At 43.3% G+C, this 16,797-nt stretch overlaps 1 protein-coding gene across 6 annotated transcripts in view; it reads left to right on the top strand.

The window, feature by feature from the left end:
- The window catches only part of APPL2 (adaptor protein, phosphotyrosine interacting with PH domain and leucine zipper 2), a 54,841-nt gene extending 39,264 nt beyond the window's left edge, over positions 1–15,577 (top strand). For 5 of the 6 annotated variants that reach the window (XM_007533029.3, XM_060194331.1, XM_060194333.1 and 2 more), the window contains 11 exons: positions 982–1,170; positions 2,551–2,593; positions 2,673–2,729; positions 2,815–2,903; positions 6,349–6,507; positions 6,651–6,703; positions 9,162–9,336; positions 12,064–12,100; positions 12,275–12,415; positions 13,298–13,345; positions 14,516–15,577. In XM_007533029.3, coding sequence (XP_007533091.1) covers positions 982–1,170; positions 2,551–2,593; positions 2,673–2,729; positions 2,815–2,903; positions 6,349–6,507; positions 6,651–6,703; positions 9,162–9,336; positions 12,064–12,100; positions 12,275–12,415; positions 13,298–13,345; positions 14,516–14,650 — 1,126 coding nt within the window. In that variant the 3' untranslated portion in view covers positions 14,651–15,577. The remainder of the gene's footprint in view (positions 1–981; positions 1,171–2,550; positions 2,594–2,672; positions 2,730–2,814; positions 2,904–6,348; positions 6,508–6,650; positions 6,704–9,161; positions 9,337–12,063; positions 12,101–12,274; positions 12,416–13,297; positions 13,346–14,515) is intronic. The other variant, XM_016192553.2, reaches the window with a different exon arrangement.
- The last annotated feature ends 1,220 nt before the right edge of the window (positions 15,578–16,797 follow it).

Below are 16,797 nucleotides of genomic sequence, written 5' to 3'. Positions count from 1 at the left end.
GGGAGTCAGGCGGTAGCACAGCGGGTTAAGTGCAGGTGGTACAAAGCGCAGGGACCGGCTAAAGGATCCGGGTTCGAGTCCCTGGCTCCCCACCTGCCAGGGAGTCGCTTCACAGGCGGTGAAGCAGGTCTGCAGGTATCTATCTTTCTCTCCCCCTCTGTCTTCCCCTCCTCTCTCCATTTCTCTCTGTCCTATCCAACGACGACATCAATAACAACAGTAATAACTACAACAATAAAACAAGGGCAAAAGGGAATAAATATTTTTAAAATGTTGTTAATCAGGATAAATGAGGTCATTCCTCAAATGTTATTACTACTTTGAAGAAGCTGTTTTTAAAAATAATTTTACTTACATATAGGGAGAGGGAGAGAGAGGGAAAAAAAAAGTATGACTCTGGCACAAAGGATATTTATTTATTTATTCTTACCAGGGCACTGCTCAGCTCTGGTTTATGAACCTGGGGATTGAACCTGGAACCTTTGAGCCTCAAGCATGAGAGTCTTCTTTGCATAATTATTGTGCTGTCTCTCCTGCCCTGGGGGAACTGTTAGTCACTGGGTCAGGGAACTTGGTTCATTTTCTGACCCCCAGTGGTGGCTTTAGAGGAATGGCAGCCATTTCCTCTCTCCAGGAGAGGGCTCCTTCAATATGCGTGTTTGAGATTACAGCAAATAACTACTTTAAGTCTATACAGATCAAAAACTTCCTAAAATTATGGTGTTATTTGCCAGGAACTGGATCTTCCTCTTGTGACTAGCCCACAAAGGAATAATGGCACCCACTGGCATCCACTTACAGGAGAGTCTAGTATGGACTATGTGAAACTGCACCCCTTTTGCTGCCGCCCTTGACTTCTTTTCATAGTAGTAGTAATTAAAAGAAAGTATTTATCAACTCCTGTTCAAAAACAGCAAGACTTGGAGAGGTCACTCATACCTCCTGGAATTAATCAGCCTTTTCTAACTCCAATTCTTTCAGTAAAACGGGCCTGGTTACCACCACCTGGGAGAGGCTTTACTTTTTCACCCAAGGCGGGAACCTCATGTGTCAGCCCAGGGGTGCCGTGGCTGGAGGCTTGATCCAGGACCTGGACAACTGCTCAGTGATGGCAGTGGACTGTGAAGACCGGCGCTACTGCTTCCAGATCACCACACCCAATGGAAAATCGTATGCCTGGGTCTCCTGGGGGAGGAGAACCAGTGACTCTGTCCCAGCCAAAAGCCTCCTAGCTCACTCCTGCGGGCCAGCCCCCATGGGCCAGGCCCTATTCCCAGTAGATGTGAGCCATGTGCTCAGCTGCAGCATGTCAGGCATTAGCATCTGTCTCCCCACACCCCAATGTACCCAGCAGAGAATCTGCTGTAGAATTGGCAATAGCCATCCTGGTAGGATCCCCTCTCCATCAGGCTGTGCTCCAAGATAGAGGAATAATCCTGCCTTTTAACTGAGATTTTTATTATTCAGTTTGTGTTTGTTTTACCACTGGGGTTGTCACTGGGGCTCAGTGCCAGCACTACAAATCCACTACTTCCTGTGGTCTTTCCCTCCCCCCTCCCTTTCTCTTTCTCTCCCCCTTTCTCCCTCTCTTTCCTATTTTCATTTGATAGAGAGAAGTTGAGAGGGAAGGAGGAGATAGAGAGGGAAAGACCCTTGCAAACTTGCTTCACCACTCTTGAAGTGTGCCCTGCTGCAGGTGGGGAGCAAAGGCTTGTACCCGAGTCTCTGTGCACTATAATGTGTGCATTCAGCCGGGTGGGCCACTGCCTGACCCCCCAGTTAAGAGTTCCTCACCTGTGTTTGCTGTCAGTGTGGGGTTCACAAAGAAGACATTATTTGTACACTGTCCTCTTTGGGGCAGAGGCAGTCTCCTCTCCTAGACAGACAGCACTTGTAGACGTGGTTTTTTTCCCCTGGGTCATAGGAAGTGACCTAATGATGAGGATGCTTGGATTGTAGTCTTGGCACAGGCAGGCACTTAACTTCTCCAGGCTTCTGCTTCCTCACATACAAAACAGGAATGGATTCATGTCCCCTGCCTCCCACAGCTGCTAGGAGGAACAAGTGGACTAGCAGACATGGAGTCTCTATAAAGAGTTGAATCTTTATAGAGGCAGAGCTGCACAATCTGTGAAATATTCCCTGGCCCTCTGTATGTAGATTTTCCAGTTTGGGGGAAGTTGTGGAAGGACTAGTTCCTTCTCTGGGTGTGGTTGGGAGGAGTGTCTGCACTTGAGTTTGGACTGCCTTCCATCACTCAAGAAGGCCCAATAAGATAATGTACAGGCCACACAATCACAGACCTGCACTCATAGGTCTGAGTCCAGGACACTCATTTTATAAACTAGAAAAGCTCCTGGTAAGGAAGCATCTATCCAGGATCACATAGAGAGTGAGTGACAAGAGCCAGAACCCCATCATCTTCCCTTCCCCTCATGCTGCCTTCTGGCCATGTCTCCAGGCCCTCCAGCTGAGCCCAGCTGCTGTAGTATAATCTCAGGTCACTCACTGAGATCTGGGAGGCACTTACTCTGCTGCACTTTGTTTCAGGGGAATAATCCTGCAGGCGGAAAGCAAAAAGGAGAACGAAGAGGTAAAGGTTTTGTTTGTTTGATTTCACTCCTAGTGTGGTGGGTGACTGGGATTCAGCAGGTTTTCCATGTCCTCTGCAGTGGATCTGCGCGATCAACAACATCTCCAGGCAGATCTACCTGACTGACAACCCAGAGGTAATGGACAGCCCCGAGCCCTTTCCCTTCTGAAAGGTGAGCATCCTCCTCCTGGGCCTCAACCTGCCTCCCTGTCCACTCATAGGCTGTCGCCATCAAGCTGAACCAGACCGCCCTCCAGGCAGTGACTCCCATTACAAGTTTTGGGAAAAAGCAAGAAAGTCCATGCCCCAGGTAACTGAATGAGAAAGGGGAAAACTAGCTTTCAAGCAACCAAACTCTGTACTGGAAGTTTCTTGTGTGAATCGTGATTTCATAGCACTCCCAGCGGGTGCCAGTGTGCGAACCTGGGCTGCATTCATGGCACCCCGTGAACTGTCTCTCTGCTCCTAGTGTGAGTATGTTCATGCATATCCCTTCATTTAGGATTGATTCTAGAATCTCCCCTCCCACTCCCTCCAGCCTTCCCATGTAGTTAAGCAGAAGACTGTAACATTCTCCATGTTAATGATCATGGTATCAAAGGATAAATTAAAATTGTGACTGTGGGGGCCTGGCAGTGGTGAACCTAGTAGAGCAGATATATGCACAAGGACTGGGCCAGGGCCCAGGTTCAAGCCCCCGGTCCCTACCTGCAGTGGGAAAACTCCACACACAGTGATGCAGGTGTCTCTGTCTTCTCCTTCTCTCTCAATCTCTATTAAAGAGAAAAATTCAGAGAGGGGTGGCCAACTGGGAGCTTTAGATTTGTCCTGAGGATGTGGAGCCTTGCCCAGCACCCCCTCGGTGGCAATGAAGAAAAAAGTGATGACTGGTATTCATCTTTAGTAGCATGATAGAAAGAACCCCATTACATGTTGCACAGATGTAACCTAATGGCTGCAGAAAAAAAGTCATAAAGATCCAAGTAACTTCTCGGCCTCTGTGTAGACCCAGGTGTGTGGCACCTGCAGTGTCTACATGAGAAGGAACCACAGAAGATAATGCCAGGAACTAGGTTTGAATCCAATTGTGAAAGAGCTGCCCAGGTTAGAAGTCATAGAAAGTGGAGCAAACGTGAAGACTTTAACAAAAGGGATGCTATAACTAAAGCCAGTGTAGAAAGCTCTTTCTGCAACTTATGCAAGACAGGTGGGAACAGGCATGGCAGAGAGACCCAAGGGCATGTTAATATCATAGCAGCTGCAAAACAGAACATGAGAAACTGAACAGCAGGAAAAGTAATTAAAATGGAGAAGAGACAAGACTGAGGAACATCTCAGTAATGTAATTTCAAGCTGTAGCAGTTCACACAAGTAACATGTGTATTAACACAGCTTTGGGGAAAGCACTAGGTGATAATTTCCAGTCAATGGGTCTAGTCCATGAGCCTCCCTGGGTAAATGTCAGGGCCTTCTTTGTAAAGCTGATGGCCATTGGTCGCCGTGGAGAACTAGACTCCCTCCAGTCAGGAGATGTTCTAATAATAGTGCCATCTTGAGTACAACTACATGTCCCAAGTGAGCCAGTCAAGTCTCCGGGCTTATCTTTAATTTTATATAAGATGATGAGAAACTAGACGAGTTCCATAGCCCCTTCCAGCTTCAGCATGCTATCTTTCTAGGGCACCAATGTATGATCTAATTAGTGTTAGTAACTAGAAGGCGTGATTCATTTTCTAAAAATCTATTTGTGCCTCAGATTTCACTATTCAGTTACTAGGTTTTTGGTTTTTTATTTCTGCCCTTGTTCTAAAATAAGGAAATCATATTCCCAGACAGAAGGAAGAGAGAAAGAGAAATATTTTGAAAGGGTGACAGATGTGGCACCAGATGGTCCACGAGGGGAGGAGGAAATCTCTCTGAGGTCAGCTCAGAATAGCTTTTCTGACATTAAGGGAAAGCCAAGAGTTGTTCCTAGAAACAACTTGCTATTCACTTCTGTGGTAGTAGCACAGGCAGCCTTCCCCTTACTCAGCAATTATTACTCATCTATGTGGCTATTCAACAGGTATTTAGATTGCTATGTGTTCAGGCACTGGGCTAGATAGACATTTGAAACTTAAGACTTGTGGAGGAAGATAGGCAAGAAAAGAAAAGAAAAGGAAAGAAAAAGAAAAAAAAAGAAAAAGCAAGCAACTACTTAAAATGGAGAAAACCACTGTTAGTATTGAGGATGCTGTCATGGAGGGTGTGGTGTGGAAGAGACCCAAGTGGGCCTGGCTAAGAGGATAATTTTTAGACAGAAGTTGAGAGAAGTCACTCCTGCAAAGAGCCAATGATAGTATGTTCCTGATAGCAGTTACAGAGGCTGTCAGGTTGAAATGAGCTTAGTGTCTGTGACAAACTAAAAAGAGGTCAGTGTAACTGTAGCCAGTGGAAGGAGAGATGGTGGAGCCAGATGAAATCGAGGGAAGAAGGTAGGTGGTGTGTGTGTGTGTGTGTGTGTGTGTGTGTGTGTGTGAGAGAGAGAGAGAGAGAGAGCTCCCTTTGCAGTCCTCAAGGTCAGCTCTGGCTGTGATCAGATCACAGAGCAGGACATGCAGGAATCCAGTGAGGAGGCAGGAACAGCACTCCACAGAAGAGGACAGAGTGGCAGAGATGGAGAGATTAGCAGCTGACTTTGGAGAGGAAACATGCAGTAGAAGAAAAAAGGCAAATCAGGGATGACCACAGTCCAGCGGAGCACCTAGCAGATGGTATCAGGGTTTCAGTTCTTGGCATAAGATTAAAGGGTTGGGAAACACCACAGTGAACTGTCAGGTCTGGCATGCAAAGAAAATGTCTGAACTGAGTCTGTGAATCACAACTCATCAGGAGGGGAGCAACAGAGAAAGAAATCAACCAGGGAGAGTGTAGAGGGAGATGAATGGAACCTAGGAGGACCCCAAGGAACCCAGCACTCGGAACAGAGGAGGGAGAGCCTGCGAAAGACCTAGAAGAAACAGCAAAGTAGGAAAAGGCCAGGGAGAGAGTTCACCGTGTAAGAGAGTTCACTGCCGTGGCACCAAGGGAAGTACCAGTGTGTGGTGCCTCTTCATTTCTCTCTGAGTGAAAACACAGTACGGGAGTCACATCCACTGCCACCGCTGCCACAGTCACCCCCTCACCCCCTCACCCCCATCCCCAGATATATATATATAATGACCTATTGGCTCCCCTCCACCCCAGCCCAATATATACCTACAAGATGGGGAAGCACAAACCAGGAAAGATTTTCAGAGGAAAGCTTACTTATGTTAGATGTGTTGAGAAAACTAGTAGGATGATGAGAGTGTCTCCATTAAGAGTTAGTGGCATGAAGATCACATGTAATATTTGTCACTCCATTCCTTCAGTGGCTCCATATACTGCAGTCAAGCTCAGATCCTGCCTGATGGCATTCCCTTTAGACGCTCTGGGGAGTTGTAGTTTAAAAAATAAATGAGTAAAAGAAGCACCTTCCTGTGCCCTCTTCTGGGCACTGGGGTAAACCACAGCCAGCAGTGTCCAGCTGTGGTGCCAGTCCTCAGCAGATCTGCATGAGCTATGCAGGATTTTAAACATGAACACGAACGAGGCACTGCAAAGGTTTACCTGTAAAATGGATTAAGGATTTGTTGAAATATTATCCTTTAGTTTGCAAAAGTCACATCAGCAGTCATTTATTTGATTGTAAAGATATGAGATTAAGATATTTGTTTCTCTCCTTTATATTCCAGCCAAAACCTGAAAAGTCCAGAGACAGAAAATGACAAGGTTGTCCCCAAAGCAGCAGTCAGTATACCTGAGGCTGACCAGCTGATAGCACCCGGAACGCCGATTCAATTTGACATCGTCCTTCCAGCTTCAGAATTCCTTGATCAGAACAGAGTGGGCAGGTATTGGCTAAGGGAGATTGTCTCTGGGAGAAATGAAAATACATTTGTCTTCTGTCTCCACCCACCTCCAAAGACTGTTCACATGTTTAAGTGTCCTTTTAGCTAAAGCTGTCTGGATTGTTTGACACTGACTATTCCCCTAGGCGGACCAACCCTTTTGGTGAAAGTGAGGATGAGACATTTCCAGAAGCAGAAGGTCAGTGACCAGTTTGGTGTGCTTATTCTTTCCCCTGCACAAGATGTTCAGGGCCACTGAAGTGAGTGAAGTCATGCTCTGAGAAGTAGGACTTGAAATAGCATTGAAATGATGACCTACAAGTTGGTTTTCTCATTAAGAAATTTGCAGTTAGGTCAGGACTTGAATAAGTGTGGGGGGATCAGGAGGCGGGAAGAACCAAACAATTTTTCTACAATTACTTCACCATTAGCCACATCTGGACCATTTTTATAGCTCCTGCACAGAATGCTGCCAGATCTAAATCTAAGAACACATTACTACAAACAGCCTCAAAAAGGATGTAACAGTCACATTGAAATGCAATCCTGTTGAGTCATAAACATGCTATTTCATTTTAGAAAATCAAAAACATAACTCATTTTGAAGTGCAAAGGTAAATGGAATTTAAATGGTTCAAATTCAGATTTTTGTTGCTGATTTACATTTTTAAGAGTGGGCCTGGGAGTCGAGCGGTAGTGCAGCGGGTTAAGCGCAGGTGACGCAAAATGCAAGGACTGGCGTGAGGATCCCGGTTCGAGCCATTCCCCCGCCGCACCTCACCTGTAGAGGAGTTGCTTTGCTTCACAGGTGGTGAAGCAGGTCTGCAGGTGTCTGTCTTTCTCTCCCCCTGTCTTCCCCTTCCTCTCCATTTCTCTCTGTCCTATCTAACAACATCAAGAACAACAACAGTAAAACCAGGGCAACAAAAAGGAATAAATAAATATTAAAAAAAAAAAAAAGAGTGGGCCTAAGAACATACTCAACAGAGCTGACGATAACCTACTACTCCACAGAGCAGGACTTGGAGCTTCCGCCGAGGCAGTTATATAGCTAGAGGTGCTAGCGAGATCTCATTTTAACATAGCTTTATGAAGGGAGCCTAGAAAGATCACTGAAATGAAACAACACTTAACAAATTTAAAAACAGGACTAACAGATTGGCGCGCCACATCTTTAGGGGGAAATTTTGAGTAGGCAGTGCAATGCCTCAGCTCTGTGTCTGCACTTAGATTTAGTTGGCTTTTCATAAAGTCCACACTGTAATTATTCTTTTTTAAAATTTTTTAATTTATTTATTTTCCCTTTTGTTGCCCTTGTTTTTTTATAGTTGTTGTAGTTATTGTTGTTGTCATTGTTAGGACAGAGAAATGGAGAGAGGAGGGGAAGACAGGGTGGTGAGAAAAACCTCTGCAGACCTGCTTTACCACCTGTGAAACAACCCCCCCCTACAGGTGAGGAGCCGGGAGCTCAAACCGGGATCCTTACACTGGTCCTTGCTCTTTGCGCCACGTGCGCTTAACCCGCTGCGCTACCTCCCGAGTCCCTGTTCTATAGAAAAACTTTTTAAATTTCAAACTTAATACCACTTGGAAAATTTTCAGTTATGCTTTCCCAGTTTAACCCTTACATTATTTTTAGGGGCAGCAATACTAATAAAAGGGCTAGTTAGGAAAAGGTAGGCTTCTTAGTTTAAAATGTGTAAATTAGTTTACTGTTCTCAGAGGGGGAAAAAATGTATGCTATTACTCAACCCTGCCAGGTCATGTATACCATTATCAAGAAGTCTGTGGGGGTGGTGGTGGTGAGTGGTGGTAGCGCAGCAGGTTAAGCGCACATGGCCCGAAACACACGGACTGGCATAAGGATCCAGGTTCGAGCTGGCTCCCGACCTGCAGGGGGGTTGCTTTACAAGCAGTGAAGGTCTCCAGGTGTCTTGTCTTTCTCTCCCCCTCTTCTCTCAATTCTGTCTGTCATATCCAGCAACAACAACAAAGGCAACAAAAATGGAAAAAAATAAGGTGGCTCTGTAGTGCAATGGATAAGTGCATTGGACTTCTAGTGACAAAATTGGGGAAAAAATGGTCTCCAGGAACAGTGGATTCATAGTGCAGGCACCAAACCCCCATCGATAACCCTGAAGGCAAAAATATGTCTGTTCTGGCAGCTTACTAGGGCCAGTTTGAGACCTGTTTATAGGTTGTCATACCTGCCCTAAAGTAACACAAGATGAATATGGATTGTATGAGACCCAACCTCAGGTCTTTTTCCTTCAACCAAATTTTCTTAAGAGGATTTTATTAGCGAGTCACAGTAATTATTTTCTATTTAATGGAAAAGTATAAATGCAAATGCTGCCACCTGTATGTAGGCATTCGAAGCTTTAGATCTATAATACATGTCTGGTACCACTTTTTTGATTTTCTAGATGAAAAAAAAAAAGATGCCTCTCTAGTTCAATGCAGAAGCAGTTCCAAGTAGAGTCAGAGTTGTGGCAATTTTAGGCTTACAAAAGCACAGCATTGAGAACTTTTGCTAGAAAGCTCTCCATGGGGGGGGGAAGAAAAGCCAAACCTGACTGTGTCAGACCACTGACAGGAATGCAGAACAATGGTTGGCAGAAGGTGTGTGATCCTGAGCAGGAAACGTTCTCTTGCAGATTCTCTTTTGCAACAGATGTTTATAGTTCGGTTTCTGGGATCAATGGCAGTTAAAACAGACAACACCACTGAAGTGATTTATGAAGCAATGAGACAAGTATTGGCTGCTCGGGCTATTCATAACATCTTCCGTATGACAGAATCTCATTTGATGGTCACCAGCCAAACTTTAAGGTATGGTCACTTTCATTTCTGACTTTTTTTTTTAATTATCTTTATTTATTTATTGGATAGAGACAGCCAGAAATTGAGAGGGAAGGGGGTGATAGAAAGGGAGAGAGATACCTGTAGCCCTGCTTCACCACTCATGAAGCTTTCCCCCTCCAGGTGGGGGCTGGGGCCTTGAACCCGGGTCCTTGTACACTGTAACCTGTGCACTCAACCAGGTGTACCACCACCTGGCCCCCACTCATTTCCAACTCTTTAGCACAGTTAAGCCCTCCAGGATGCTCAGACTAGAGCATCCAACTGTATTAAATGAAGATGCTGCTAGTTTCTACCCCAGCTCCTTTTAAGATATATTGGATAGAAGATGCTCCTTTAAAGATAAAGGTGCTGGCATGTGAAAGTTACACTCCTGTGGTTCACAGCTTTGAAATGGTAGACTCTGAAAAATTATTGGGGGTTAGAGAGACAGCATAATGGTTCTGCAGGACTTTCATGCCTGAGGCTCCAAGCACCCTGGTTCAATCCCCTGAGCTGGTCTCTATATTTCTCAGTAAAAACATTAATGATCTGATAATAGTGAATAAGATTACAGGGGTGTAGTTCCATACTTGCACCCACCAACCAAAGCTGTGTCTCCCATCAGAATAACCTCCAGAGTTTTTGCAAAGGTTGAAGACAGCTGATTTTTTTTTACAAGTTCATGTGCACTTCAATTCTGATCTGCATCCACAAATGAGTGAAATCATCCAGCAGTTGTTTTACTTCCTTCCTTCACTAAATACAATCAACTCCAGTTCCATCCAGTTTCTACTTATTACCAAGAGTAATATTTATATATTAATAAAAGTTAACAATTGGGCGGGGCTAGATAGCATGATTATGCAAGGAGACTCATGCCCGAGGCTTCAAGTTCAATCCCCCGCACCACCATAAGCCAAAGTTGAGCTGGCTCAAAAAAAAACAATAATAAAAAAAATGAGAAAGAGAAACCTGAGATAACTATAATAGATCACCACAAATAAAATGATAGGTATTTGTTGACAGGGTAAAAATAAATAATCCAGGAGTTAGGCAGTAGCACAGCAGGTTAAGTGCACGTGGTGCAAAACACAAGGACTGGCTTAAGGATCCCAGTTCAAGCCCCTGGCTCCACACCTGCAGGGGGGTCACTTCACAGGCAGCGAAGCAGGTCTGCAGGTGTCTGTCTTTCTCTCCCCCCGCCCCATCTTCCCCTCCTCTCTCCATTTCTGTCCTATCCAACGATGATGACATCAATAACAACAATAGTAACTACAACAATGAAAAACAACAAGGGCAACAAAAGGGAAAATAAATTTAAAAAATAAATAATCCAAGTGATATCAATGAAAGGACTTGGGGTTTAGGTAATGAGTTGTGTGAATGATGGCAAATGGCTGTTAGGCTAGACTATATTAACAGCTGCACTGTCTTAACACTGTAGTCACACGTAGACTTGAAAACATGACTACTGTTGAACCGAGTTGCGTTCAAGTATGGAATACATGCCACATGTCTAGAAGTTCATGCCCCCCCAAAAAAGAATGCACACTAAGTCAATTTTTACCCTCATAACATGCCTATTTTAAATTTAGTAACTAAATTTCACCTACCTGTTTTCACTTTTTTTTTTCTTTTTCTTAGAGGTTGGGGAGGGGGAAACTAGTGATTGAAAGTAGTGATGTAGGGCCAGATGGTGGCACACCTGGTTGAGTGTACACATTACCATGTGCAAGGACCCGGGTTGGAGCCCATGCTCTCCACCTCCAGGGGAGATGATTTACAAACCATGAAGCTTGTCTGTAGTTGTCTCTTTCTGTCACCCTCCCTCTTTCTCCATCCTATCAAATATTTAAAATGGGAAAAAATGACCACTGGGAGTGGTGGATTTGTCGTGCCAGCACTGAGCCCCAGCGATAACCCTGGTGACAATGAAAAGGGAGAGGAGGGGAGGAAAAAGACTGAAGTATGAGACTGACATCGGACAGGAAACCATTCCATTGCAGGAAACACTTGCACATATACGTACACTCACTCAGACTGGGACATACAGACAGGCCGATGAGGCTACCATGCATACCTGGGGATGTGGGAGGAACCAGAGCACCCACAGAAAAACACATAAGGCTGTGCAAATCCCAGTTAGTGGTGCTGGCTGAAAGCCAACAGTATTCTTTTCTCATTAATAAAGACATTTGAGGACAGATGCTATCCACAACAGCCAAAAAGTAAAAGTAATACAAGTGTCTAAACACAATGTGTTACCCATGTGTGTGACCCAGGTTTGAGCCCGGCCCTTACCACAATGGGGAAGATTCAGTATTGGGGTGTCTTTCTCCCTCTACAGCAGTAATGTGCAATGATTAAATTTTAAATTAAAATGTGGTGTATACTTACAGTGGGATATTATTCAGCCTCAAAAAGAAGCTTGAAAACATGCTAAATGAAATAAGTCCCTATATTACATAAGATTTATATAAAATAAATCCATAATAGACAAAATAGACAAAAATGTCCATAATAGACAAAAATGTTGAGATAAGAAAGCAGATCAGTTGTTTCCCAAAGCTGAGGGATAGGGACTGTTTAATGGGTGTGGAATCCCCTCTACAGGCAACAGATGATCTGGGACTAGATAGTGGCAATGCTTGAACATTGTTGTGAATGTTAAGTTTATCTAACATTTTTGGCATAATGAACCTCTTGCAATTCCAGGTTGATAGATCCTCAGACTCAAGTAACAAGGGCCAATGTAAGTACCCTCACACATGCTCATTGTAGTGATTATCCTTTAATTCATCTTGAAACACAAAATGGTCCTGGTCTAAACTTTGTTGGCCAAATTAAGTGACTGTCACTGATGGTACACTTTTTCCCACAGAGAATGGCCTTGTCTATTCCTTTTTTTTTTTCTCTCTCCCCCCAGTTTGAACTTACCAGTGTCACCCAGTTCGCTGCTCATCAAGAAAACAAGAGACTGGTTGGCTTTGTGGTCCGCATGCCTGAATCCACGGGTGGAGAGTCTCTGAGCACATATGTTTTTGAAAGCAATGCAGAAGGAGAAAAGGTCTTATTTTTTTTAAATCATATTTCATCATGTTTCAGACAAGTTAATTTAAAAGGGCCTTTTATTTTTACTATTTTTTTTTATTTATTATCTTTGTTTTTACCAGATTGAGATAGCCAGAAATTGACAGGAATGGGGAGATAGAGAGAAAAAAGAGACACTTGCTTCACCACTTGTGAAGCTTTCCTTTTGCAGGTAGGAACTGGAGGCTTGAACCCGGGTCTTTGTGCACTGTAACGTACACTCAGCCAGGTGTGCCACCACCCCGGCCCCTTAAGGGCTTTCTGTATCTGCTTCCTGGAGAGATAGTTGACTGTTCTGCATGTTTCTATTGAGAACTTTGATATTACTTTCTAGGAAGCCTCTACCAAAAGAAAACTAAATTAAAACAGTGAATGAAGAATTTAATGGTGGAATGTAATTGTTTAGTAGGAAACATTAAAAGCAGTTTCTCTCAAATTTGTTTTTAATTAAAGCAAAATTTACGAAGAAATTCTAGCTAATGGAACAAACATGAGGGAAATACAGCAAAGCTGTTCTTGTGTTTGGTGTGAAAACTGCATTTACTGCAAAGACTTAACCAACCCTTTCAATCATCTTACCTTTCCCCAAGTTACCTGTTTGCCACTGGGTATATGAACATGCAGCAGTTAAGTATAATTAAGAAGGAAAGGACAGGTGTCCTAAGAATTTTAAACACTGCAGTAACTTCAGTTTCACTTTCACTTGACACAAATGGCCCTGTGGGAAGAGTCTCTCAGCCAGGTCCTTTTCCCCAGGTGGACATGAATGGACAGGGACCTAATTCACTCTTTCGTGATTATGTATTTTTATTTCTGAAATGCTTTGTCCTTTGCTAAATACTGCCTTTGTCTTTTGCAGATATGTTACGCTATTAATCTGGGAAAAGAAATCATTGAAGTTCAGAAGGTAAGGCATATTTTAGAGAGGTTTAAAGTTTCTTTCAAGATAAATGATCATAGGCAGTACGCTAATCACCAGGCATCTGTGATCAGTTTCTACTATGCTCACCAGTAACACGTGCAGAGTTCTAAGTAGCTCTAACTGCTGCACCTGTCTCTCCCCTCCCCCCATGCTGTTGTTGATTAGGTTTCCTGTCTTTCCAGTTAATATGGTGCAAACTTACTTAGCTAATAACCTTGCGCTCTAATGCCTAGCTCATGAGAGTGGCTACTTCAGTGACTAGCACTATTCTGACTTGCATGGTTTTTAGCAGCTTGATCTCTCACCCCACAAAAGATTTTGAGCCCTATTTTATAAGTAAAACCCTGGAATTAAAGCTGTGGGCAAGAGAGATACAGTCTCTGCTCCAGGAGGCTTCTAATTCATTATCTATAAATTTCTGCAGTAATGGAAATGATTTCTCTGCATTGTTTAATATGCAGATTGAATGTGGCTAGTGTGAGGAATTAGATCTTCGTTTTTAATAAGAGTGAAAGAGACCACAGCACCAAAGTTTCCTTCAATGTAATGGAGATAGGGCTCGAATATGTTGTGCACATTTCAAAGCAGTGCACTATCCAAGTGAGCTGTCTTACCAGCTCTGAATTTCCCACTTTAGCTAGTTTAAGTTTAGTAATATTAGTGGATACAGACTAATCTAATGAACGCAGGAGGATCAAGGACCACTGCAAGTTAGTATTTTGTGGTGTCGATCAGAATTGGCAAACTATCAATGGTCAGATGGTAAGCCTGTCACTTGGAAGCCAGTGAATAAATGAATAGACATGACACTTTAGTGACCAAGTGGGCAGTGTGCCAACTTACAATACATCTGGAGAAACTGTAAAGACATAGATCGTAAAGCAAGTTCCTCTCTGGACTCCGGAGAAGAAGACTGTGATTTGGTCATGAGGTGACGTTTTGGCTGAGACCCTAGAGAAGGGATGCTGTTGAATTTTTTCACAGAAGCAAGGAGACCCACTTGCAGGCACATATAAACAAGAGCAGGGAGGAGGCTAGACTTCAGATCATGATGAATACCAAACCAAGGGGGTTTAAGTGCATCGTAAGCTTTTTTTTTTCCTTCTCCTCTTCCTCCTCCTCCTCCTCCTCCTCCTCAAATCCCCGTAACTTCAGGATCCAGAAGCATTGGCTCAATTAATGCTGTCCATACCACTAACCAGTGATGGAAAATATGTACTATTAAATGATCAACCAGATGACAATGATGGAACTTCAAGTGGAAATAGAGGCACAGAATCTGAAGCTTAACTCTGTTGTGCCTCTGGGGGAAGAGCACCCAGGAAGGAGAGCTACCTCCTTAAGGGCTCTCAACTTCTCTGACATACAGGCACTCCACCTGGCTTTAGAATGCTGACAGTCGTTTGTGAAATGTACTCTTGATGCCTCGATACTGAGACTTGGGAGGGAAACAGTAGGAAATAGTTGGCAACATTCCTACCCATCTACATGTCATTTTAGGTGCTTTGTGGTAAGTCCTTTTCTTAGAATGCATTGTTCACTTTATCTGAATGTCATCTCTGGTTTCCAGTATCCTTTTTTAAAAATGGCAAAGGCCTAGATATGTAATTTGATAAACACTAAATATTTCCTATTAATGTAATCTATTTTTGTACTTTACTTAATGAGCTTTAAGTGCCTCTCATTCTGAAAACTATTTATAATCTAGCTTGTCTCATCATTGGACTTTAGCATTCATTTATGCAGTCAGGGAACAAGCCTGCTGTGAGGCCCAAACACTAGCATAAATACAGGTCTACTGCTACATCATGCCATCAACAGACTAACAGATGAGTACTGCAAGACTTCTAATTTTAGTCTGGGGCGTTAGTGAACCAACACTCAAGTTTACAGTCCTTAGATATTGATCACTAACTTTAGTGGTGGATTGCCATGGACAGGGTAGCTCTACCAGTTCCTCTGTCTTCTGAGCCAGACCCTCCTCAAGGAAGGGATAATCTTAAAACTCACTTGAAGCACAGCTAGTTGTGGGGCTTGGTACAAAGTTCTTCTCTCCACCCTAATACATGTGGTTTCTGGCATCTCAGCCCTTCCATCATCCCCTCTTGTGAAAATTACAATGGTCTTGAATTGGTACAGTGTGTTTGATTATAACCAAGTTCAAGGATAATAAATTAACCTAGCAATGAATGCTAGCAAATAAAAAATGTAACTTTTTTTTTTTTTGGCTGTTTGTGGTTATTTTCATCCATGGAAAAAAACTGAAGTTATATCTGTAAATCTAATGAAATCATTGCACAGCATATAATTCTAGTAAACATGAGTGAAATAATGTGATTCCATTACCAAGTGTTTTAAAAGGTGGATTAATAAAAACAACCCCAAAGTATCAAAACAACCCACTACTACACCACCAGAGACAGTGAACTGGTTTAAACCAGTATGAGGTTATACATAACTCTTACGAGATCAGTAAATTCAACTGACAGTAAGATCCATAGCCCTTAAACTGTTTAGGGTGGAGGGGAAGCATCTTGAGTCATAAGCAACTATTAGGTTGGAAACAAAGATTAAATGATAAAACACACTTAAGAATATGTCAGGAGTTGGGTGGTAGCGCAGAGGGTTAAGCATATGTGGCACAAGGCGCAAGGACTCGCGCAAAGACTCACGTAAGGACCCCAGTTCAAGGCCTGGCTCCCCACCTGCAGAGGAGTCGCTTCACAAGTGGTGAATCGGGTCTGCAGGTGTTTGTCTTCCCCTCCCCTCTCCATTTCTCTCTGTCATATCCAACAACGACAATATCAGTAACAACAACAATAACTACAACAATAAAATAACAAGGGCAACAAAAGGGAAAATAAATAAATACATATTTTTAAAAATATGTGGCTTAAACATGCAAATCTGATACCAAAAGACTGAACTCCATATATTAAAAATACTACAGAGAGGGAAGATAATATAATGGTTATGCAAAAACCCTTGAGCCTGAGGCTCTGAAGTCCCAAGTTCAATCCTTAGCACCATCATAAACCAGAGCTGAGCGGCGCTCTGGGGGGGAAACACTACAGAGAATGAAATGAAAATTAACTGAGTAAACACACATGACCAACAAAAAACTAGCATCCAGAACGTATAAACTTATAAAATAAAATATATCAGTAAAAGATAAACTGGGGCTGGCAGATGACTCATCTGGATACTGCACTTGCTTTGCCATGTGCGTGACACAGGTCCAATCTCAGCCCTCACCACACTGGAGGAAGCTTCAGTGCTGTGTCTTCCTCTCTCTGTCTCACTTATCTGGGGGGGGGGGGGGGGAGACACAGTTGGACCACAGCAGGAGAAAAAAAAAAACAGCTTTTAACATATGTGCACTCTCTTAGTGAGAATAAAATTAAAGTCACATTGAGATACACTGGGTTGTCAGGAAA

The sequence above is a fragment of the Erinaceus europaeus genome, chromosome 7 (assembly GCF_950295315.1).
Source record: "Erinaceus europaeus chromosome 7, mEriEur2.1, whole genome shotgun sequence".
In the NCBI taxonomy this organism is placed as follows: Eukaryota; Metazoa; Chordata; class Mammalia; order Eulipotyphla; family Erinaceidae; genus Erinaceus; species Erinaceus europaeus.
This window is presented reverse-complemented; position numbering and strand designations above follow the sequence as displayed.